Source organism: Erythrolamprus reginae, chromosome 3 (assembly GCF_031021105.1).
Source record: "Erythrolamprus reginae isolate rEryReg1 chromosome 3, rEryReg1.hap1, whole genome shotgun sequence".
NCBI lineage: Eukaryota > Metazoa > Chordata > Lepidosauria > Squamata > Dipsadidae > Erythrolamprus > Erythrolamprus reginae.
In genome coordinates, this window is record NC_091952.1 from 233344616 (window position 1) to 233370049 (window position 25434).

At 39.9% G+C, this 25434-nt stretch overlaps 2 protein-coding genes and 1 long non-coding RNA gene across 4 annotated transcripts in view; 1 reads left to right on the forward strand and 2 right to left on the reverse strand.

Annotated features, from left to right (window-relative positions):
* The window catches only part of RSPO2 (R-spondin 2), a 148282-nt gene extending 147356 nt beyond the window's left edge, over positions 1–926 (reverse strand). Inside the window, exon 1 of one of the 2 annotated variants that reach the window (XM_070749242.1) lies at positions 772–926. The gene's annotated coding sequence lies outside the window, so the exon portion shown is untranslated. Of the gene's footprint in view, positions 1–520 lie in introns of both variants that reach the window. The other variant, XM_070749243.1, reaches the window with a different exon arrangement.
* Positions 113–10322, forward strand: LOC139165984 (uncharacterized). Its single transcript, XR_011558858.1, has 3 exons — positions 113–240; positions 6516–6631; positions 7615–10322. It is a non-coding gene; the product is annotated as an uncharacterized lncRNA (long non-coding RNA).
* Positions 10323–18644: 8322 nt separating this feature from the next.
* EIF3E (eukaryotic translation initiation factor 3 subunit E) overlaps positions 18645–25434 on the reverse strand; it is a 28474-nt gene continuing 21684 nt past the window's right edge. The window contains exons 9-13 of the mRNA XM_070748216.1: positions 24380–24481; positions 24012–24121; positions 21381–21483; positions 19239–19373; positions 18645–18811 (exon numbers count right to left, since the gene is read on the reverse strand). Coding sequence (XP_070604317.1) covers positions 18773–18811; positions 19239–19373; positions 21381–21483; positions 24012–24121; positions 24380–24481 — 489 coding nt within the window. The 3' untranslated portion in view covers positions 18645–18772. The remainder of the gene's footprint in view (positions 18812–19238; positions 19374–21380; positions 21484–24011; positions 24122–24379; positions 24482–25434) is intronic.

Consider the following 25434-nt stretch of genomic DNA (forward strand, 5'->3'; position numbering starts at 1 on the left):
GAGAAAAGACAACAATCAGAAAAGACTGTGTGGCTTTAAGGCGGCAACAACGGGCTGACCTGGCCGGAGGATCAACCCCACCGGGCAAAACCGGGGTGACTTCCGAGGGGGAGGGACGGCAAGGATGGAGGAACCCCCACACACACCTCCAATTCGGCTGCCCAGCGTCCTTAAGAAGCTCGGAGCTCCATCGGGGGGGGGGGCGGCTAAGAAGAAGCCCCGCGAGTTACATCCCCTCAGGTAGGACAACTCAGCGGCGCAAACGTCTGGTTTGCACGCGCGGCTCAGCGGACAGCGCGCGCTCCTCAACCCCGGCCTTGGGCGGGGGGGGGGGAGCTGCCTCGCGCTTCCCAAAGCAGCGGCAAATCCCCCGCACGTGGCTTCGGCCGGCTTCAATTTAAGGAGGGGGGGTGCAAACTCTCCGCTTAAAATAAGGCGGGAAGCTCCGGGGGGGGGGAGTTCCCAATAAACAACCGCCCGCTCGTCCCGTCAGAAAAGCGCTGCTGGAAATATAGCGGACCTGCCAAAAAAAAGAAAAAGCCGCCTCCGCAGCCCCTTCAGGAGAAAGAGACGCTCCTCCGGCCTTGGAAACCCCAAAAGACGCGGCGCGCGTCTCCCTCCCGGTTCAGGTGGCGACGGCGAGTTGGAGCAGCAACCGGTCGCCTCAGGTTCCGGGCGAGACGCTCCGCCGCTGACCCGGCTCGGGAACCACGTGGGGGGCGGGGGCGAAAGAAGGGCCGCGAAAGCCGCCGTTTTCCCCCCCACACGCACCCTGCTGCCGAGGCTCCGCTGTCGCCCTTGCGCCCCCTCGGAGCAAAGCCAGAGCCGGCTTCTGAGGCGAAGGAGCGGAGCGGCGGCTGGCCGTGGGCGAGGCGAGTCGCGGGCTGGGTCTTCGCGCCCCTTCTCTTCTTATAAGGAGCCTCAGCGAGGCTCGCCGCTCGCGCGGGGGCTTTTTGTGGCTGAGACGGCGAACGGTAGGTGGCGCTCTGCCCCCCTCCTTCTCCGCCTTGCTGACGCTTCCGAACCGGGTCGCTCCCTGAGGTGGGCGAACTCACCCCGACAGCGACCCTCCCTGCCCTTCCTCGGCGGGTGAGGCGAGAGCCGGGCCTGGAGCATTCCGAAGAGTGGAAGCAGAGAAGCCAGGACTTACTTGGAGGGTGATGGAATGGAATGGAATAGAATCTTTATTGGCCAAGTGCGATTGCACACACAAGGAATTTGGAGGCAATATGCTGACCCTGTAAACCACTTAGAAAGGGTGTAAAACAATGTGAAGGGGTGTATAAGTGTAAGTGCTATTGCTATTACTATCGCTAGTAACATAAGCTAAAAGAGCCAGAAAGTAGTGACCCAAAGTCTATAAGAAGAAGTGGCAGAGTAGCAATCATCACCAGAAAGCAGAATTATGTAAATAAAAGAATTATGTAAATAAAAAGTGCATAAGTGCACTTTTCTGCCTAATGTCCCTGTCTTATTATCCTTTCTATTACTACTATTATTACTATTATTATCCTTTCTATTACTACGTTCTACTTATGTTATGTTAATATGTACTATAATACTATACTTGTTTGACAAATAAATAAATAAAAATAAATGGAATGGAATAGTTTATTGGCCAAGTGTGATTGGACACATGAGGAATTTGTCTTTGCTGCAGATGCTCTGTGTACATAAAAGAAACAGATACATTTGTCAAGAATCATGAGGTACAACACTTAATGATTGTCATAGCGGTCAAATAAGCAATGAAGAAACAATCAATATTAATTAAAATCTGAGGGAATTATTTGTTTAGCAGAGTGATGGCGTTCAGGAAAAAACTGTTCTTGTGTCTAGTTGTCTTGGTGTGCAGTGCTCTGTAGCGACGTTTTGACGGTAGGAATTGAAACAGTTTATGTCCAGGAGGCGAAGGGTCAGTAAATATTTTCGCAGCCCTCTTTTTGACTCATGCAGGATACAGGTCCTCAATGGAAGGATTGGTTTAGGATTGATTTCCATGACTTTGCAGGTGACGCAACATAAAAGAGTGGTTGCCATGATGCAAAAAGAATATTGATACTCTAGAAAAAGTGCAGAGAAGAACGACTAAGATGATTAGGGGACTGGAGGCTAAAACATATGAAGAATGGTTGCAGGAACTGGGCATGGCTAGTTTAATGAGAAGAAGGACTAGGGGAGACATGGTAGCAGTGTTCTAATATCTCAGGGGCTGCCACAAAGAAGAGGGAGTCAGGCTGTTCTCTAAAGCAGTGTTTTTCAACCAGTGTGCCGTGGCACACTAGTGTGCCGCGAGACATGGTCAGGTGTGCCGCGAAGCTCAGAGAGAGAAAGAAAGCAAGAGAGAGAGAAAGAAAGAGAAAGAAAGAAAGAAAGAAAGAGAGAGAGAGAAAGCAAGAGAGAGAGAACAAGAGAAAGAAAGCAAGAGAGAGAGAGCAAGAGAGAGAGAGCAAGAGAGAGAAAGAAAGCAAGAGAGAGAGAGAAAGAGGGAGGGAAGGAGAGAGAGAGAAAGACATAGAGGGAGGTAAGGAGGGAGAGAAAGAGAGCAAAAAAAAGAGGAAGGAAGGAAGAGAAAGAAAGAGGGATGGAGAGAGAGAAAGAAAGAGGAAGGAAGGGAGAGAGAGAGAATTTTTTTGTCCAAACTTTTTTTAGCCCCCCGCCCCGCTCAATGTGCCTCAGGGTTTCGTAAATATAAAAAATGTGCCGCGGCTCAAAAAAGGTTGAAAATCACTGCTCTAAAGCACCTGAAGGTAGAACAAGATGCAATGGGTGGAGATTAAACAAGGAGAGAAGCAACTTACAACTAAGGAGAAATTTCCTGACAGTCAGAACAATTAATCAGTGGAACAGCTTGCCTCCAGAAGTTGTGAATGCCCCAACACTGGAAGTTTTTAACCAGATGTATGGAGGGGTTGAATGGAAGCCTCTTAGGAGGGGAACTGGATGCCTTTCAATAAAATGTGGACTTCTTCAGATTTGGGTCTGCCATAAATGGATCCTGCTTTTCTTCTACAATGTCCCATATTGATGTCTTGGATTATTAGCTAGTTTCAAATAAAGGTTGGTTTGAAGATGTTTATGGCTCTCCATCTTGGATGTATGTACTGGGGTACAGGATACACAAGTAGAAGAGTGTAAGTTAGCCTGATCCATCTTCAACCCTTCTTGCTGATTGTAGTAGCCTTAGATGGCCCAAAAAGAGCCAAAAAGCTAAAGTCATACAAGTGGTAACCCTGGCTGGCTGCACTTGTTTGCAGCAGTTCTTCTTTGCTTGCTATTGTATTATATTTATATGGCAGCCAATCTCACAGAAACTCATAGAACAATCAATAGAAACCACAAATATACAGTAAATATGCAAATATACATGCATATATATAATAGCCAGAAGAGGTCAGATGTATTATTGCAGCTGAGTACTTTTCTTTCTTTCTTTCACGTTATCCATTCCTACAATGTGTGAATTTTAGAGTGCATTTTGTAAAATTGTGGGCGATTAACCAGAACTGGAACATTATTGATAATGATCTGAAGAAAGCTATCCTAACAGTCCTGGATGCAGCTCTGCTTACCCTGTAAGATTGGCAGCCAATAAATTTTCTAAATAAATAAATAAATAAACTGCCAACAAGTTTTTGGAAAAGTGGGGAAAGAAGAGATTCAACAAAGTTGATCAAAGTGCTGAAATATGTTCCTGGTGAAGAAATTGGCATTGTGGAACTGAGAAGGAAACTGAGGAAGGAGAATATGATATAAACATAACAAAGATACCTTGTCTTACAAACTTAATTGGTTCTGGGACCAGGTTCTTAAGGTGAAAAGTTTGTAAGACGAAACAATGTTTCCCATAGGAATCAATGGAAAAGCAATTAATGCGTGCAAGTCCAAAATTCACCCCTTTTGCCAGCCAAAGCGCCCATTTTTGCGCTGTTGGGATTCCCCTGAAGCTCCCGAAGTCCTCGAAACTCCACCTCCGTACCTCTGTGTTTTTGTAATGCTGCTATTTCACTGAGGCTCCCCTCGCTGGGAAACCCCACCTCTGGACTTCCGTTGCCAACGAAGTGCCCATTTTTGCGCTGCTGGGATTCCCCTGCAGCCTCACAAAAACACGGAAGTCCGGAGGTGGGGTTTCCCATGGAGGGGAGCCTCAGGGGAATCCTAGCAGCACAAAAACGGGTGCTTCGCTGGCAACGGAAGCCCGGAGGCGGGGCCTCCCAGCGGTGGCAGTGGGTTTGTAAGGTGAAAATAATTTGTAAGAAAAAGCAAAAAAATCTTAAACCCAGGGTTTGTATCTCAAAAAGTTGGTATGATGAGGCATTTGTAAGACAAGGTAACACTGTATAGGGAAACTTAAGACTTCCTCAAATAAAGCTTAGGGTAGCTTATGGATGTCTATGTAAATTTTCAGCCAACTGTCCCAATCAATTGCTTTTACAAAAGTCAACTGGACTTCCTTTTTTTTTTTTCCCCCTAGAAGAGTTTTCATTTCTCAAACAAGAAAAATCCAGTTGCCTTTTGAAAAATCACCATTGAGACTTTAGCTTTTCAACTTAGCATTGACTTTTCAAATGGCAGTCTCCATCTGAGGACTAGCCAGGTTTGATCTTGCTTGGCTTTTAAAAAATTGAACCAAATTCAACAAAGCACAACATATGCTAGTAACCAGAATCATCTAACTAATGTTGATGGTGAAGAATTTGGGACAGATCAGGAAAAATGTGTCAGGGAAGGTAGGAGCACCTGTAAAATGCCCTTCTCTAAGAGCTATATCAAGTTGATGCCCACCGAACAGAATTTGCAAAGGAACTTGGACAAATAGAAGTGAAATAAAGCTATTTATATTTTGCTATGGTATACGTATCATGTCATGGCTCAGTCCCTACTCATGCTTAGTGATACTTTATGTTCAATTTGCTGCAGTGTATTGAGTAGTCTATGGATGAAAATGATGTTTTAGCAAGGTGTAAATTTAGTTTACATAATCCTCAACAGAAATAATTGAATTTTGAATACCAATGGTTTCTGACAGCAAAGTAAAGATGCTCAAACTTTTGTCCTGCCTATAGGCTTCTCAGGAGGTTCTGATTAGCAATAGAAGAACAGCATTCTGAGTTAGATATTTTGGTTTAATATAGTAGTGTTCTTATTTTTTGAAGGAGAGACCTATTTGTTTGCATATAAGTCCAATCAATCAATCAATCAATCAAAAAATAAATAAATATCTCACTTTCTTCTAGACATTTATGGACTTTGTCTTTCCTAATTTTGACTTCTACCTATGAGAATGGCTGAGCTGAGAAAGAGTAACTGGTTCAAAGTTCATGGTGAATTTAAAATGAGGATCTAGGCTCCCTAAGCCGGATGAACAATTTCACCATATAATTTGAGCTAAATTTGATCATTTATCTTATCCTAAGAATTTTATTAGATTTCTCATTATGCTGTCAGAGAATGGCTGATAACCAACTACAGTAAACTGTAATGCACAATGTTAGGGTTTTTTTTACCCTTGTTCTTTAAAGATGTGATTATTTAAGCAATATTTAATTGGATGGGGGAGGAAAGAACAAAAGAAATAATGCAGAATAAGGAAGATAAGTATACTAGTAATAGTGCCAACCTTCTGGTAAATTTGCAAGTTTGTTTTTTCACCCATGTAGATGTATACATCCAAACTCTTTTTGTCATATATGTGAGTATATGCATAATTTTCTATGTATTCATTTATTTATTTGCATACATATTTATTATTTGTCATGTTTATATAGTGTATGTTGGAGGCGATGACCCTTTGAGAGGTGTATGCAATGAAACTCCGATTTTACTGAAGGGGGGGGAGAAAGTCCCAATATGTCACATTATGTGAGTTTGATACCCCTGCTGTAAGCAGTGTACAATTTTCAGGTTGTTTTACATGTATAAATTCTGTGGTTACAGCCTTGGCATTTCTGGTTTCAATGATTTTCAGATTTTACTTTACAATCAGTCATGAAAGATTTCTAGCAGTCAGTATAAATTGAAATAGGCAGCACTGTGTTTGATTGAATATGCATGATACCCCCTTGTTTGGCTGTTTTCTGTTTTCTGCAAGCCTGGAATTTCAAGGTTGCTTCACTGAATGCATGGCAACCAGACTCTTGGTGCTTTTTTTTCTTTTAATGTTTCTATAGTTCATGTTTGTTCAAACACCCTGCAAGTAGTTTTCTCACTTAGTAATTTTAGATAATTTTTTATTTTAATGATATACTGTATACTGCTCAAGAAAATAAAGGGAACACTCAAATCCTAGATCTGACTGAATGAAATATTCTCACTGAATAATTTGTTCTGTACAAAGTTTAATGTGCACAACAGCATGTGAAATTGTCAGTGTTGCTTCCTAGGTGGACAGTTTGATTTATTTGGAGTTATATTGTGTTGTTTAAGTGTTCCCTTTATCTATTTATTTTTGAGCAGTGTATATCGTTGATATCTAGCTTAAGAAGGAAGCTTTCTTTCTCTTTTCTTCTTTTCAGGAAAATTAAGAAGCCTGCAGGCAACAGTTTTGGAAGCCCGCATTAAATTTCATTTCCAAACTGGCACATATAAATTCCATGTAGTACAAATCTGTACTCTTGAGCAAAATTAGCAGGTAAGCTACACACTGTGATAAGAGTTGATTGGAAGTCTTTGCTTAGATTCTATGAAGCCCTTAGGTTGAATAAAGAACTACACGTACAGTGTTCCCTCGATTTTCGCGGGTTCGAACTTCGCGAATAGCCTATACCACGGTTTTTCAAAAAATATTAATTAAAAAATACTTTGCGGTTTTTTTCCCTATACCACGGTTTTTCCCACCCGATGACATCATGTCATTGCCAAACTAATAATTTTTGCAAATAAATAACAAAAAAAATAATTATTGTTAATAAATAATTATGTTTATAAATATCAGGATCACTAAGTGTCATATTCAATAGTGAGTACCAGTAATCATGGTGAGTAAATGGTTGTTAAGGGAATAGGAAATGGTAATTTAGGGGTTTAAAGTGTTAAGGGAAGGCTTGTGATACTGTCCATAGCCAAAAATGATGTATTTACTTCCGCATCTCTACTTCACGGAAATTCAACTTTCGTGGGCGGTCTCGGAACGCATCCCCCGCGGAAATCGAGGGAACACTGTCCTCCAAAAACTAGTTCATGAAGGAATTTGTCAAAGTGCTAATGAAAAGTAGCTGCTTTTTAGCTCTTTCTAATTAGTCATCTACCTTTCACTGTTGGTGAAGCAAGGTAGGGGGAGGATCATTGTAGTGAAGAATTAATAGAATACAATATTTGCTTTCTTCTGCAAGATGCCAAAAGTAGATCTCTAGTTATATTTTAAGTTGTAGTCCCTGGATAGGATACAATTGGATGAGTTTCATATTGGGTTGGTATAATTTTAGGCTTCCATTAAAGTGTAGGAGAAATGGACCCACTGCTTTTAATTTACCACTGTCTTTTTTTGTCTTTTTTTCTTGTCCTTTTTTTGGTTGGGTGACTGAGGTTTTTTTTTAAAATCTGGTTGTAGAGTTTTTGTATTGGGTTGTTAAGTTTCTTTGTCCTCCAGTCATTCTTTCACTTTTTCTCTCTTAGGTTCTGTCCATAACTGTGGTTTAGCTTTGTGATGAAGAAAACAATACTCTAATTAAGGAACTACAAAAAGGAAATTATATTCTCATCAATTGCACCTCCCATTGATGGGTCAAGCTACTGCTAATAAGCAAGCATGGAAGTCTACAACAATTAGCACTGATGATGCCATCAACCAAACACCACACCTCAGAGAGCACCAAAGATTCACCCTCCATTCTCTACATTTATCACCTGTTCCATACTCTACTCTGAAATGTCTCATGCTTTGCGAAACTTTGTCTTTTGCGCTGAATAAATCCTCAGTAGAACATTAAAACCACTGGTAGCGAGGTCATGCACTTCAATGATTGCCGAATATTCCTGTCCCAGACATCTAACAATACTGAGCACTAATATATTATTCATTGTTCCAAAGACATTTTGAGATTGTTCAACTTTTCCCTTCAGTAATTCTGAGTTTAGTCTTCACTGCAGTTTAGTTCTCCATTAAAGCAGATTTAAAGTTACCAGTCTCCTTTTTCAGCAGACATGAAATATCAGACCATAGCTTAATCATGATTTGAATAAACCACATTTAGCCATATTCAGACACTACTTATTTAGCACGTTTCAAAATTGGAGTTTAAGTTAGTTCTGCGTTTTGAAATAATTTCTTTTATGCATTCAACTTTGCAGACATAACTATATTAATTTAGGGATGCAGTAACTATCATCATTTTAGGCTAAACATGCTGTGCTTTGTGGTTTATAATTTATGATCCAGTATATTGTATTAAGCCAGGCATTTGTAATGTATGCAACTTATGATTTACGATACTTAAACTCATTCAGTGTTAATGTACTGTTTATAGGAACATCCATTTCAAAGTAACATTTTGCTAGCATTTTAAATAATAAATGGATATGCATTGATTTTGACCTCTTCCTTCAGTCTAAAACAATGCAATACTTAGGTGTTCAATTTTTTTTTAAATCATGGAACAAAACTCAACATAAAGCAAAATGGTATTTTATTCACACAAAGCAGCTGTGAAATCTACTTGCCTTCCCTACCGGTTAGGAAGTGCATGCTTTGTGTTCTTGCTTTTTCACCTGCACTCAGCTCGCGCATGTGCTTTTTTTACACTCTGCGCATGCACAGAACGCTTTGCACATGAGTAGAGGGTTAAAAAAAGAAAATGGCAGCATCAGGGCAGAGACTTGCGCTGCCACCACTACCAGTTCTCCGAACCACCAGCCAAGGCCACTACCAGGCCGAACTGGTAGCATTTAACCTTCCACCTCCACTGGAGATCTCTCTTAAGTTCCAGTCCTCCAACATAGATCCGGACAGTGTGCAAAAACACAAAGAATCTTCTTATGCAGTCTGGAAAATTTCTAAGACTGATTATAGAGAAACAAATCTCTGTAAATAGAAAACTATCAGACAGATGGTCAGGTTTTTTTCAAGTAGGAATGAATATGCATTGTCTTCATGAAAGTTTTCTGTTAACATATTGATGTACAAATGATAACGTATTTTTATGGCCTACCATCTTTTCACTATAAAAGTCATTCCTCAACACAAATGTCAGGAGGGGATCCACTTGACATTTCTGGTGTGGAGGATTCTGAGCACAATTCCTTTTTTAGTACACCTGTAGATATTATTTTAATTATGGACACATGCCATCACATTATTGTCAATACTTAGCAGCTACATAATTTTCTCAATGGCATTTTAACTCTAGCGTAAATAATTTAAAGTGTGGTTTATGGTTATGTAATTATGTCATGATATTTCTTTCACCATACTTAATTTTTCAATTGCTTTACTGCTATAAATAGTTGAGTTTTGCAACTTCAGTGGATAAAAATGAAATAAATAATTTGAGACCACAATCCACTAGAATGGTCTTCCAGATGTATGGAAGTATGATTATTACTGAAGATCCAGTAAAAATGATTGGTGCAGTTCAGGGTCCTGTGTTGCCCACCTCCTAAGATTTTCTTGAGCAAACCTTATGGGGGCAGAGGTGTACTGTGAAAATAAAAGAATAATCACATGTAATGTCCCATGGGTTGCATGCAAAGACACAAGGATGTTTTTTAAAAGAACCTTTCTATACTTTAGTCAATGATATTAGCAGAAATAACTTTTAACCATATGGCTAAATAAATGAAACTTTTTTCTACTTCCTTTCCTGAAAGCAAATACTTAAAAGCTAGATGATAAAAAAGAGCCAACCAAACATTATATTGACAAGCAGATAGTATCAATTGACTGTTCTTTTTCCTCTATAAGCTTCAGTTCTTCCCTGTTAATTTGCCTTATTACTAGCCCTTTATCATACAGGTAATGTACATTACCAACATCAGCTTTAATGTCGGTCATTTTCTTCCTTAATCCATTACCATTCTTGCTCTTGTATTGTAATCATACTGCCTGATAACATGTTCAGAAATTTAAAAAATAAATTATTTTGTAAATCTTCAGTAGCCTATTACCTAACAGGGATTCTGGTTCTCCTTTTCATCTGCCAGAAAACATAGCTGTTATTATTTCTGGAGTGTTTGTTACATACTTGTTTTGTGATTGTGTCTCTATTGATTAAGAAGTCGTAACAGCTGTCTTATCTAACATGTTTAGAAATAAACTGGGAAGTGTAGACTTCAAAAGCACATTAAAAATTATAATGCTTTTTATTCATGAATTAAAAGGTTCAAATTAACATCTTATATTGAGCCCAATCTTTTTATGTAGCCTAACAAAAGAAAAAAATAATCTATTTCCCACCTCAGAGCCATATATAGGTCTAATACACCACTGAAGGTTTTTTAAAATAAAAAATAAAAATAAGGGGGGAAATGTTTTTCTGTGGTTAATTCAGATGTCATTGTGGATCAAAAAAGAGGAAATATCATATGAGATGCTATGAATTCTTTATTTAAAAAGAATGAACAGATTTTTCAAATTAAATATTTTTAGAAACGAAGAATTTTTCAATGGAAGAAATGTACTGCAAAGTTCACCCTTTGCGTGGACATCTGTTTCTAAAAGAATAACCAGATTTTTCCAAAGCTGTTTGCTTCACTTCAGGAGAAAAAAAAGTTGGCTAAAGAATAAAACAGGAACTTACCTGGTTCAATAGTGCCCTTGATCAGTTACATATTATTTTTTAAAAATCAAGCTCTAGCAGTTTCTTCTCCTCCCAAAAAACAAGGTCATCTTCAAACTTGTTAGGAATAGATAAGCAAAATTATCACTTGTTCTTCTAATTTTCTCAGTTAATTTTGTGCCTCCACTTTTGTTTCTGCTATTCGTTGCTGAGATTCTGCAAGTTTTAGGTGATTCTTCTCGATGTTTGCTAATTATTCCTATCTTGAATAATTTGTAATTCATCTAGAAATAGCTATCTTATTGCTCAGTTCCAAATGACTGAGTAATTTCCAGTTAAACATGCTTCGGTGTAGAAAAATGAGCAGCTAATGCTGTGGGTTGTCAAGTCAGGCTCAGTTCTTGTTTACCTTGCTACACAAGGAATGAAGTTTGAATCGAATCTCTTAGAACAGCGGTCTTTAAACTTGGCAACTTTAAGACTTCTGGACTTCAATTCCCATAATTCTTCAACTCCCATAGCTGGCTGGAGTTGAAGTCCACAAGTTTTAAAGTTGCCAAGTTTGGGAACTCCTGCTCTAAGGCCATACTGTCCAGCCTAGAACTACATCTATTAAGTTGGTGTATATCAGTGTTGCCAATCTCGTTCTGTCCTCCCTCCCCTTGGCGCTACAAACTCATCCTCATGCCACCTACTCTCACCCCCTATAAATAGCATTGTTAAGAATAGCAGTTGCACAACCCACTAAGGAAGATAGGAATAGTAAAATTTAAAACTACAGTGATCCCCCGAGTTTCGCGATCCCGATCATTGCGAATCGCTATATCGCGATTTTTCCACCCGATGACGTCACTCCCTTCCTTTCTCACCTTTCTTTCTCTCTCTCTCTATCTTGCTTCTTCCTCTCTCACACTCTCTTCCTCCCTCTCTCATCTCTTTCTTTCCTTCTCTCTCTTTCTCTATCTCTCCCCCTCTTGCTCTCGAGCGGCAAGCGAGCAGCCGGGCGAGCGGGTGACGGGCAAGCGGCAAGCGAGCAGGCGGGCGGGCGAACGGGCAAGCGGCAAGCGAGCAGGCGAACGGGCAAGCGGCAAGCGAGCAGGCGGGCGAACGGGCAAGCGGCAAGCGAGCAGGCGAACGGGCAAGCGGCAAGCGAGCAGGCGGGCGGGCGAACGGGCAAGTGGCAAGCGAGCAGGCGGGCGGGCGAACGGGCAAGCGGCAAGCGAGCAGGCGAACGGGCAAGCGGCAAGCGAGCAGCCAGGCGAACGGGCAAGCGGCAAGCGATCTTGGGGTTTCCCCTTTGCCTGGGCGGCAGGAAGACCGGGAAAGGTTCCTTCGGCCGCCCAACAGCTGATCTGCTCCGCAGCGCGGCAGCAGCGAGGAGCCGAAGATGGGGTTTCCCCGTTGCCTGGGCAACGGGGAAACCCCATCTTCGGCTCCTCGCTGCTGCCGCGCTGCGGAGCAGATCAGCTGTTGGGCGGCCGAAGGAACCTTCCCCGGTCTTCCCCGCCGCCCACACGCAAACTCCACCATCTGCGCATGTGCGGCCATGAAAAAAGGGGCGCGCATGCGCAGATGGTGTTTTTACTTCCGCACCACTACATCCCGAATTATCGATTATTGCGAGGGGTCTTGGAACGGAACCCTCGCGATAATCGGGGGATCACTGTATAACAATTAATTGCACATTTATTTACCGTATTTTTCGCTCCATAAGACGCAGTTTTTTTCCTCCCAAAGTAGGATGAAAAATCAGCAGCGTCTTATGGAGCGAAGATGCAGGCAGGGAGGGGGGGGTGCAAGCCCAAAAAGCAGCCGCAGCGGAGGCCAAGTCTCGCTCCGGGCTGTGCCCCCTCCGAGCGCTCGCCGCCTGTCCCTGTCAGCGGCCCAGCCACCTTCACCCGTCTTCGCGTCACTTCGGAAGCCGCTCTGCATCAGCGGGAAGGAAGGCGGAAGGCAAGCTGCAAAGCGGCACTTGGCGAGCGGAGAGGCGCTTCGCTGGCTGCAGGCATTTCGGAAGAGAAAAGAGCCCGCAACATCGGGGGAGGCAGGGGGTCCCGCGCCGCAAAGCAGCCAGAGAGGCTCCCGCGGGGGAAGAAGAGACTAGGGGCCTCCCCTCGGAGGCGGGCGGGGGAGGGGCAGGTAACGCGCACCGCTGCAGGAGGGATGAGGAGCTGAAGCAGCCCCCCGTCCGCCCAGCTGCCCGTCCGGGGATTTGGCAGCGCAGGCCGCTGGGCCCTCCCGCCTGCAGGATCAGCCTCGACAGCCCCCCCCACTCGCCTAAAGGCCTGGCCGGGAGCCCGCGGGCTCGCCCCAAAAGCGCCTTCGCCCCGGAGAGCAGCCGCCGCCGACCTCTTCCTCGCCCGCAGAGTGGCAGGAGCAGGCCGAGCAGAAGCGCCCCCGCCCAGCGCTGGAGAAGTCGCCCCTCCGAGCCCGACGTTCCGGGCAGATGCGGTTGGCGCGCTCCCTATCTCCCTGCTAGCCCACTCGGAATATTCAAAATAAGAAAAGCCTTTGCCGGCGAAGGTTTTTCTTATTTTGAATATTCCGAGTGGGCTAGCAGGGAGATAGGGAACGCGTGCAAACGCCCGTTCTCCCCCGACATTCAATATCACCTTTGCCGCCGGCCCCGCCTCTCCTACAACCCCCTTGCTGAGAGCTCTCGGCAAAGGTGAGGCGGGCAGGGCGTGCGCGCGTCACCGCTAAGAAGAACGGAGAACGAGAGTGAGTGAGAGCAACAGACAGCAAGATAGTGAGAAAGAGAGAGTGAGAGAAAGGGGGGGGGAGAGAGAGAAAGAGAGAGGGGGAGAGAGAGAGGGAGAGGGAGAAAGAGAGTGGGAGAGGGGGGAGAGCTAGCAAGAGAGGGAGAGAGAGAAAGAGAGAGGGAAAGGGGGAGAGAGGGGGGAGAGAAAGAGAGGGAGGGAGAGAGGAGATAAAGGAAGAGGAGAGAGAGAAAGGAAGAGAAAGAAAGAAAGAGGGATAGAAAGAGAGAGAGAGTGAGAGATGCTCAGTGAGCCTTTCTTTGAAGTTGCCTTTCTTTCTTTCCTTTTCTCTCTTGCTCTCTTGCTCTTTCATTCTTTTTTCTTTCTCTTGCTTTCTTTCTTTCTCTTTCTTTCTCTCCTTCCTTCCCTCCTTCCATTTCTTTCATTCCCCCTCTCTATTTTTATTTCTCTTTCATTTTCTTTCTCTCTTTCTTGCTTTCTTTCTTGCTCTTTTTCTTTCTCTTTTACCTTCCCTTCCTCTATTTCTTCTTTTCTTTCTCCTTCCTACCTTCTTCCCTCCCTCCCTCCCTTCAGTCCTTCCTCTCTTACTCTCCCCTTTCATAAGTTTCCTTGCTTCCTTCCTCTGTTCCTGTTCCTTCCCCCTTTCTTTCTTTCTTTCTTTCCTTCCTTTCCTCCCTCCATTTCTTGCTTTCCTTTTCCTTCCTCCCTTCTTTCCTCCCTCACTCCCTTCTTTCACTCCTTCCTCTCTTCCTCTCCCCTTTTTGGCTCAAAATATTTTTTTTCTATTTTCCTCCTCTAAAATCTAGGTGCGTCTTATCAGCAGGTGCGTCTTATAGAGCGAAAAATACGGTAAATCAAATTTTAAAATCTTTTGTTAATTCAACAAAATTGTTGAACATGATCCAGTGATACCAGGCTTTCAAAGCCTGATAGTCTTTTATCAAGAACCTTATTAACTAATAACTTAGTAAACTCAGTAAAATTTAGTAATCACTTCACTGTTCAATAAATTCTTAATGTGATGGATGGGCTTGATGAAGTGATGCAAGTTTCCCAGTTTTAAGTCACTTAGCAGGAGTCAATTTCTTTGCTTGGAGAGAAGTTGGGTGACCATACCAAAACCACAGTGTGATATTGGAAATGTAACACGGAGCTTCTTAACCACTGTCCATAGTGCAAGATAGCGATCAGAAATTTCCTTCTGTAACCAAAACTGTTTCAGATCAATGTCTATTAGTTCCCACCTTCTTCAGTATCTGAAAATGGATTTATTACCCAATCTGGAATTTCCATCAAAAGAAGATCCTGATATTGCTCAGACATATCTTTATGCATCATGTCCAAATGCTCACAAAAATGTGGAGATCATCATCTTGTATCTCATCTCTCTTCTAGCCCAGACAAGCTCGGAAATTGGTATAGCTCACAACTGCCTATATTGCACTTTAATAGAGTTAACTTTGAAATAAATGTAAAGATGGCCTTAATAAGATTGACCTTATTTCCTTGCAACTGCAAATTCACTTCATTGAACTTTGCAAACCGTTCTGATAAATAAGCAATGACATGCCTGATCTCTTTTTGAGTACATTACTGAGCAAAACATTGTTTTCAAAAAATTCCACAACAGTGTCAAAAAGATTGTAAAAGCATCTTGTACAGTTGCCTTTTGATAGCCAATGAACTTTTGTATGAAGCAGCAAACGATCAAAATCTTCATCACTCTCTGTGGTTTTGGAATAGTCGATTGTTGAGAGCAAGTACTTCAATTTTGTTCACTGTAGTAATGACAGTGTGCAATGACTTGTGTAAGTGATCTCTGTGGTCCTTGCAACCAGATGTTGGTGATGAATGACACAGCGAATGGTAAAGACATTTGGCACTGCTTTTTTCAAGTACCCACAGTAGCAACCAGTCATTGATGGTGCACCATCAGTTGCACAAGCAAGTATGTTGACAAGTGGAATTTCCTTGTCTTTGAAAAACCGCTCAACATGAAATATAGACTCCTCTTTAGTATCTGTTTTTAGTTGCCTCACAAATAACTCAAGTCAAACTTTCATCTTTAATAAAGCGCATATACTATACGTAAGCAAGAAGCAAAGGTTCACTGCTTGGCAAAGTTTCAAAGATTCATCCAGCTGTAATGGAAAGTTTGTTGTCCATAGTATGCTGCAAAATGCATATTCCACATTCTCAGCCATTTCATCTATGCATTTTTGCACTGAATTGTTGCTGAGAGGAACTGTCTTAATTGTATCATGTTATGAGTTACCCAAAACGGTACTCAGAACCTCACTAATGGCTGGATGAGTTCTTTGCCAATAGCATGTGGCTTTCCAGACTTAGCAATCAGCAATGAAATATTGTACGATGCACGCAAACCATCAATGTTTTATTGGGAAGCATTGTAAAACATGCATGACAGTGTTGGGTGCTTTTGAAATTTGTCACGAAGTAATTGAAAAAAGTTAGATTCTTGTCTGCCTTGTCAGGATTTGCTTTCTTCAAATATTTGTTCAGTATGGAAGGCTTCAGTTCCTCCTTAGAAAATACTTTACATCGTAGGCACTGTGGCACTTTGATGGTGCTGGTATAAATCCATACTTCAGATCTTCTACACTATATTGTCTACATTTCTCCTTTGATTTTTCTGCTCTGAAAATCAAATACTTACAATATGTGTGTGTTCACATCTGATTTGAAAAGAATTATATTGCAGGAGGAGCAGGAGTAGAAACCTGCTTTTTTAATTTAAAAAAACAGAGCAGAACCGGAGGTGCTCAGCTGACAGGCGGCCGACAGCCCCACGTAAAATTGCAGAGGGTCCCACCCCTAGCACTCCTCTGCCACTCCCCTCATCTGTTAGCGCTCCCTGCTGCCTCCTTGCCTCTTAGCGCCCCAAGTCATCCCACCACCACCCAGGGGGCGGTATGGTCACTTTGGGAACAACTAATGTACATGAACACCCACCCATGTAATACATTTTAGGTTTCTAATTGCATTTATCATTAGAACATTATATTTGCTAAAGCAACTAATTCTGAAGTGAATTTGAAACTATAAAGGCAGCCAGATAAGGTATCCAGTCCAACACTGACAGAAAGAACTGACTTGGAGATCTACAACATACATTTTAATGAGCTTAAAAAAAACAACTTATTTTTCTTGTGACGCTAAATTAGAAATTGCCACAGACAATATCTTAATAGAGGTTTTGCTGATAGAAAAATTGGTATTAAAATTGTTACATTATTAAAATTAAATTATTAAAATTGGTACTTGTTCACTAAGCACGATTGGCAACCTAGATTTAGATTTAATTGGATTTGTATGCCGCCCCTCTCCGAGGACTCGGGGCGGCTCACAGCATGTACAGAAAAACAAGAAACAATAATAACAATCCAATTAATAGATTAAAAAACAATATTTAAAATTCCAATTAAAAAAAACTCTCAATATCATTCATTCAACAATCAAACTAAAGCATTCATTGATCATGGGGAAAGATCTAAGGAACCCCAGGCCTAGTGGCAAAGATAAGTTTTAAAACTCTTTCAGAAGGTGAGGAGGGGGAGAGCAGTACAAATCTCTGGGGGAGCTAATTCCAGAGGGCCGCCCCCCCCACAGAGAAGGCTCTTCTCCTAGGTCCCACCAGTTGACATTGTTTGGTCAACAGGATCCTAAGGAGACCAACCTTGTGGGACCTCATCGGTCACTGGGATTCGTGCGGCAGAAGGCAGTCTCGTGGATAGTCTGGTCCTATGTCATGTAGGGCTTTATAGGTCATAACCAACACTTTGAATTGTGTCCGGAAACAGATTGGTAGCCAATGCAGTCTGCGGAGCGATAGCGAGATATGGGCATGTCTCGGAAGGCTCAAAACTGCTCGTGTGGCTGCATTTTGGACGAGCTGAAGTTTCCGAACACTCTTCAAAGGTAGCCCCATGTAGAGAGCATTACAGCAGTCGAACCTTGAGGTGATAAGGGCAGTCTCCTGTGTCTGGAAACTTTCAGCTTGCTCTATTCTGTCTGAGAAAAGCCAACTAAATAAAGTTGCTGTTTATTACATCTGTCACCGACAGAAGTATTCTCCATTTGTTTTTCCATATTTAATCATTCACTAACCACAATCACTGACTTTATCATTTCTACATTAAAAGCAACACTTTGTTGTGCAACTGTTGAGCTTTAAAGTTGTAACAAGTCTAATTACACAAAACCATCTGAAAGCAGGAATTGTAAATATTTAGGATATAAATATTAAACTTGTAGTAATTTAACAATAGTTTCAGCAATCTGATATGTACAGTTGGTTTCTGGAAAGAAAACAACTGTAATATATAATAAATGTATCTCTCGAGAAGATAAAATCTTTTAATTTCAACCAATAAAATTCAGAACATTTATCAAGACCAATTCTTCCACAGTACAGAAAGTGTAACCAAAATTGGTAGTCTGAACAAAAATTTTGCTATTTCTGGCTAGAGTCCCATCTGGGCCTCACATCAGCCTTTATATTTTTGGGGTGGAGGTGGGGTAGGGTGAAACCTCTACCAGATTATTTCTGATGTAAGACTATTCTTGACTGAAAATATGGGTACCATACAGCGGCCAGTTAGGTCCCACAGAGTGGGTCTTCTCCGGGTCGCGTCAACTAAACAATGCCACTTGGCGGGACCCAGGAGAAGAGCCTTCTCTGTGGCGGCCCCGGCCCTCTGGAACCAACTCCCCCCCAGAGATTAGAATTGCCCCCACCCTCCTTGCCTTTCGTAAGCTACTCAAAACCCACCTCTGCCACCAGGCATGGGGGAATTAAGATTTTTTTTCTCCCCCTAGGCCGTTACAACTGTATACATGGTATGTTTGTATGTATGTTTGGTTTTTATATATTAAGGGGTTTTAATTTGCTTTTAGTATTGGATTTTATTGTGTATTGTTCATGATTGTTGTTAGCCGCCCCTAGTTTTCGGAGAGGGGCGGCATATAAATCCAATAAAACTTGAAACTTGAAACTTTATGTTGAAGTGGATAAAAATTGTAATATACACTATTAGCAGTGTTCTATTTAAAAAAAATCACAAGGGGCTTTTCACAGTTGAAATTTAAGTAATTTTTAAATTTAAATTGGGCTTTAAACTTTCAGGAAAACACTAGCTTTGCTGAACTGAATAAAAACTTTTCATGAATCCAATTAAAGATAGCCAACCAATTAAAAGTAGCCAGTTTTATTCTGATTAATATGCACTGCAAAGTTCACATAATTATCACCCTTTTCAAAACAGCACATAATTGAAATCTTTATCAAATTAAAGTTGGGTTTTTTTCTTTAGAAACATTTCAGTAGAAGCTGGAATCTTGAGTAGCCCAGTTAGGTGCCTTTAAAAAAATAAAATAAAGTAAAAATTAGAAAACAGTGTCTTTCGTTCCTAATTAATGAAACAAGTATGAGCACAGCTATAGACCATGTTGACTTTGTGTATCAGAAAGTACCATATCCCCCCCCCCAAACAGGAAGGCAACTATGTATCCCATAATAGTAGATGTAAAAAAGAAAGACATTTCTTTACAAAGAGCAGTTTTTGCTTTTTAAACTCAGGACTCTTAATTCCACATATCTTCCTTATTCTGCTTGCATTAAATTGATATAAGCTATTTCAATTCTTATCTGGCTGTTCTGAAATAGCTAGCTATGTGTGTTTGAATTACTGAGAATGATAATTGAACCCCATTTCTCCTTATAGATTGTCTTCTTTCTTTGCATTCAATATTTTTTTTAAAAAAAATGCAATATATTTCTGCTTACCTCAGCCCTGCTCCCTTGGTTTAGTTTTTTCTCAATATTCATAGCCAGCATCTGACTCCGGAAAGACAAGCTTTTGGTCTTTTCAATCACTTGCTGATAAGGAGATACTGCATTGTTCCCCATAACCACATGTCCCTTAAAGAAATCCCATTGAAATATTACAATACTTCACACAGGTATTATAAGCTGAAGACCACATTCAAAACTGGAGGGGTTTATAGATGTACATGGGTAGAAATTAATATCAAAGTTGTTCTTCATAAATTACATTGCACCTAAATTTTCTTGTACTTATCATTAATTTTCTCTCAAATGTTCAAAGATAATCCCTCAATTTAGGGGGAGAAATGTGACAGGACCTAAATCAATAAATTATAGCATTCACCTTAACTTTTGATTCCTTGTTCCTAAATGCATTATTTCCTTACTTTATTATTTTATCTTGTATCTAGTTTCCTTTGAAACTTAGACCATACATTTGTTTTTTTTAAAAAATCTGGGAATGGAATGGGAAGTCGTCACATGGCAGTCCCCTCCCATTTCAGACTTCTTCCCCCAAACCAAACATCCTAAATAGTCACTTTCTGGCCAAAGTTTAGCAACAATCCTTTTGAGCACAGGTCACCAACCTGTGGTCTGTGGATAAATTTTGGGCCCTGGGCCAGATATGCCCGAGAGCAATTAATCTAGTCCAGAAAGAGGAGAGGAAAGGAAAGAAGAAACATAGAAGTCTGACGGCAGAAAAAGACCTCATGGTCCATCTAGTCTGCCCTTATTTTCTGTATTTTATCTTAGGATGGATATATGTTTATCCCAGGCATGTTTAAATTCATTTACTGTGGATTTATCTACCACGTCTGCTGGAAGTTTGTTCCAAGGATCTACTACTTTTTCAGTAATTAAACAATATTTTCTCATGTTGCTTTTGATCTTTCCCCCAACTAACTTCAGATTGTGTCCCCTTGTCCTTGTGTTCACTTTCCTATTAAAAACACTTCCCTCCTGGACCTTATTTAACCCTTTAATATATTTAAATATTTCGATCATGTCCCCCCTTTTCCTTCTGTCCTCCAGACTATGCAGATTGAGTTCATTAAGTCTTTCCTGATACGTTTTATGCTTAAGACCTTCCACCATTCTTGTAGCCCGTCTTTGGACCCGTTCAATTTTGTCAATATCTTTTTGTAGGTGAGGTCTCCAGAACTGAACACAGTATTCCAAATGTGGTCTCACCAGCATTCTATATAGCGGGATCATAATCTCCCTCTTCCTGCTTGTTATACCTCTAGCTATGCAGCCAAGCATCCTACTTGCTTTCCCTACCGCCTGCACTGTTCACCCATTTTGAGACTGTCAGAAATCACTACCCCTAAATCCTTTTCTTCTGAAGTATTTGCTAACACAGAACTGCCAATACAATACTCAGATTGAGGATTCCTTTTCCCCAGAGGAAACAAAAGGAAAGGAAAGAGAAAGGAAAGGAAAGATTATAGCTACAGCTTTGGAATATGGGACTGACTTTTCCAACAATATCAGGAAGCCACCATCAAATAAGCTTCAATTATTTTGTAATAATTACACTATTTTTTAATAATTTTGTTACAATTAAACAACCTTTAAAGATTTAGTTATCATTTCAAGCATTTACCATTTTGTTATAATTAAATAAGTGTTTATAATTTTGTTATGTTAAATAGGTCCATTTCATATTAATAAAATGGAAGTTCTCTTATCATTATTTTGCAAATGTATTTCTTTTTTTAAAACAAATCATATCAGTGATCTGTGGGACTTAAAATTATGAATTTGATGGTCCATGGGATTTAAAATTATGACCTTGGTGGTCCCTGAGGTCCAAACAGTTGGGGACCCCTGCTTTGGGGATACATAATTAATAGCTAATTTCTGCTATGGAGACTAGTGTAGTTTTACACACAAAAAAAGATATAGAGAACATAGTACTGTCTAAATTAGCCAAAGCATAAACTACATATTTATCTTAGGATGGTACCATATACTAATCATCTCAGAATCAAATACACATAAAGAGGGTAGATACTACAAGCAGCTCTTTGAGTTTTAGTAGCTAATGAGTTTTAAGAATTCACTTTAAGTCAGATTACAGTATTTCATTGAACCTACCAATTTTGAATCTATTTTGGCATCCAGCCTTGCATTTCGGATTAAGTTCACAATCCATCGCTCAGCTTCTTCAGGTGTCATATTTAATTTATCTGCCAACATACTGAGGAAAGAGAAATTTTAAAAAAATAGAAACATGGTCTTTTTGATCTTTATATTACTTCCTGAGATAGAATCATACTGATTTAATGTGAACCACCAAATACTCTATTTTACAATTCCTACATTGTCAGTTTTGTTTTGAATCTTGACCCAGCATTATCAAGAGAAAATGGAAACATGGAAAGGCAAACTTCCCTTGTACCAAACCTGAGTTTACTAGAAAGTCCAAAGACTTTAATTATATTTAAAATTGAAATTATAATTTTAAATATAATTTAGAAGTTTTAAATGTAACGAAAAAAAGTGATTTTTCAGATGTTTCTTAAAAGATAATTATTTTTTCCAGATCTTTAATGGGATACTTTAAAATCTACAGTATAATCCTGTTGTTGTTATTTTTGCCAAGTAAACTATGAAAAATAAACAACGTAGTCATAAAAACAAGCAGCAATTATTTTCTAAGTCAGCGAGTGTATCTTGTTGCCCATCCAATTTATTTTAAGGCAGTCCAATTTGGACTATCCAATTTTTTAGAGAACCCAGGATAACTGATGGATCTTATAGTGTATTCAGTGAAAACTAAATAACAAGAAGCATGCGGAGTCTTATTAGAGGGAATGTGGGACATTGCCGCATGTCAACTCCAGCATGACTGTGCGTGCTGGCCAGTTGATTTTCGGCCTTGGGGAAGGCCATTTCACCCTCTGGAGGCTTCAGGGAAGCTTTCTTGAAGCCCAAGAATGCGAAAAACGGCCCAATTGGCAAACAGGAAATTCAGAAAAAAGGAATTCTGGGTTGCTGCTGTGCTACTTTTTATACTCTGGAGGCTTTATGGAAGCTTCCTGAAGTGCAAAAAAACATCCCAGTGGACAAACCGGAAGTTCAGAAAAACAGACTTTCAATTTCCCTATTGTGCTGTTTTTCTCACAGTGGGGCTTCAGAAAGCTTCCCTGAAGCCTCGAGTGTGAAAAATAGCACAATGGGCAAACCGGAAGTCCATTTTTCCAAACTTCTGGTTTGCCTGTTTTTTCACCATCCCAGGCTTCAGTGAGGTCTGTGCGCATTTGCGGGGTGGGTATATTGCACATGTGGGCATTATTTATTTATTTATTCATTTATTCATTCATTCATTCATTCATTCATTCATTCATTCATTCATTCAATTTTTATGCCGCCCTTCTCCTTAGACTCAGGGCGGCTTATAACATGTTAGCAATAGCACTTTTTAACAGAGTCAGCATTGAGGGGAATGCACATATGTGGGGAGAAGGAATGGGTGGGGGCGTATGTGCATGCAGGCTAGCCCGCATACATACATCCTTTTGGCATGCAAACTAAAAAAGGTTTGCCATCATTGCTATAGACTGTATACTTGTCTCCCAAACTCCATTGGAATTATGCAGCTAATGTAAATGCATATAAGCATATTTTTATAAATACATAACTATTTAAAAAATATTACTCAGGGTTAAAGGAATGTGTTTTAATGGGATGACCAGAGAGTTTTAGCCATTAGTCAAATAACACATAACTGTAACAAATCTCACTGAAACTTATCCCATCTGCTGAATGTCCATCTTGCTTCTGGTGAAATAATCGCTCTAAGGAAGGTTTTATATTAATTCAAGCAATAAAGCATTAGAAATCTCTTTCATGTGCTTTATCAGATCACTTGTTCTGAGACCTTTCAATTCAATTGTATAGAATGTGAAGGGGTGTGGGTTTTTTATTGTTTATACAACTTTCTAGCATTTCTTTTAGTTTTCAATTAATTTGAGAATTATAAAGCTTATTTTTGTTAGCTTCCAGGCTTCAGTAAAGGTCTTTTTATCTGAAACATGGCGAATAGGCAAAAGGCACACTATTGTACCTAGAACAGAGTAAAGTAATCTCTACTCTAATAGTTTCCCAGTACAATCTCTATCTACTTTCAATTTAAGTGTTTCATATTGCATTTCTGGCAGTCTTAAAATACTTCAGCTTACTAAATCTTGTTCTAGTGAAATAATTGCTCTCTCATATATCAAGAAAGCTTTTTTCCTTCTTGGTATGAGAGAACATGACTGGCTCCAAATGACCCAGCTGGCTTTATGCCTAAGGCAGGACAAAAATTCAGGGTCTTCATATTCTAGTATGGTGTCTTTAACCAACATAGCAAATTAGATCTTTTAATTTAGTGCAGAATGGATTAATGATCACAAAATGGCACATCAGATACAAAATCATCACCCTTTCCAGTTTTTGCATATGTCTTGATTGTTTTTGCTTTCACAATTTTCTCTTTTATTTGCTATACAAGAATGCAGGATTCCACAATATTTGGTACCTAAGGGGAAATGCACTATTTCTACCAGACAGCAATAAGCTACGTGGAATTTAAAGATTAGGTCACATATAGAATAAAACATAAATTATCATTTTTAAACCATATTCATCTAATTATTTGGCTATAAAGGTTCTTATTTACTAATTAAGTATTTCCACAATATTTATCTGATTTTAGAAATTTTAATGTACACATTCCCTTACTTTATGCTGATACATTGGTGTATCCGACAGAAAGTCTCAAACACAAAGAGTCGTGCGTTCTCAATGAAGTCTTCAAGACAGGCTACCAAAAAGAAGTCATTCACAAGAACCTGTTAAGACATAATAAATTTTCAGACATGGACAGAGCAATGGGGGAAACCAAAATTATATGGGCTACTTGCAAGCAAGCATCTTTTTTAAATATAGAAAGTTACTGACTTAGTTTGAGAATTTAATCACTTAAATAGTTATTGTTGTTTAACTGTCATTTACTACAATTCTTCAAATATATACTTATATCCACAGAAAATATAACTAGTGAATATTTACTGGTTTTTAAATATTATTTTTTTCAAAAAGATTCTTACCAATTCACATTCTCTCAGCTTTTTTTGAGCTCCATCAAAGTCAACATTCACATACAAACATTCTACAAATTCAGTAATTGGATCCTTGTAGGTGTAAGATTCCTGCATATTTTAAGAGTAAGTGTATACTATAGTAAGTACATATATAAATACTCAGTGTCCATATGATGTATTACAAAACAAGTTAGAGCAACACAAGTGATTCAATTTTAAAGTACTGCTAACCTAAAATGGCCATTGAAAAAGTGACCTTAAATAGAATCGATGTCCTTACAAACATTTATAGTGAGGTTTGTTATGAATTCATGACACAAAAAGGCTTGCATTATCTGTACAGCTTTAATTATTGTTGTGCTCTTTAACTTATACAACCTTCCTCAATTAAGATCACATATTTTAAATTAAATTTCTCTTAAAATATATTGTTTATTCATTATTTCCATTTATACGGTTGCTCATCTCAAATTCATGATTCTGGGCAGCTAACAATGCTATTTTTATAATGGACAGAACTGTTCAAGTATGGTGACTTACTAATTTCTCTTCTAAGTATGTTTCCTCGAAACCATACCAAACTGATTTTTCAATGCCTTGATGCATGATTTTTTATACTATTGTATATTAAGTAAATAAATAAAATGATTACTGTATTTTTCAGACTATAACACAAACTAGTTATAAGACACACCAAGATTTCAAAGAGATAAGTAAGAAAAACATTTTTGTCCTCCCCAGTCTCCAGCAGCACTCTGCAAGCTTCCCAAATCATCTGCACACCCTATTTTTGCAAAAAAACAGGTCTATTTTTTGCAAAAAAGGAGGTTCCAGAAGGCCAAAATGGCTGCATTTGATGTATAAGACGCACCAACATTTCCACTCTCTTTTAGGGGTGCACCTTATACTCTAAAAATATGGTATTTTGCAGTGGTCCTCCATCCTAGCATCACCTACTGATGTTCTGATAGATTTAAAGAATGATCTGGTACCAATAGCAAGAGAACATTTTATGTTCAAGTTAAACCTTTACTTTTGTTTTCTGTTTTTATACTGTCATT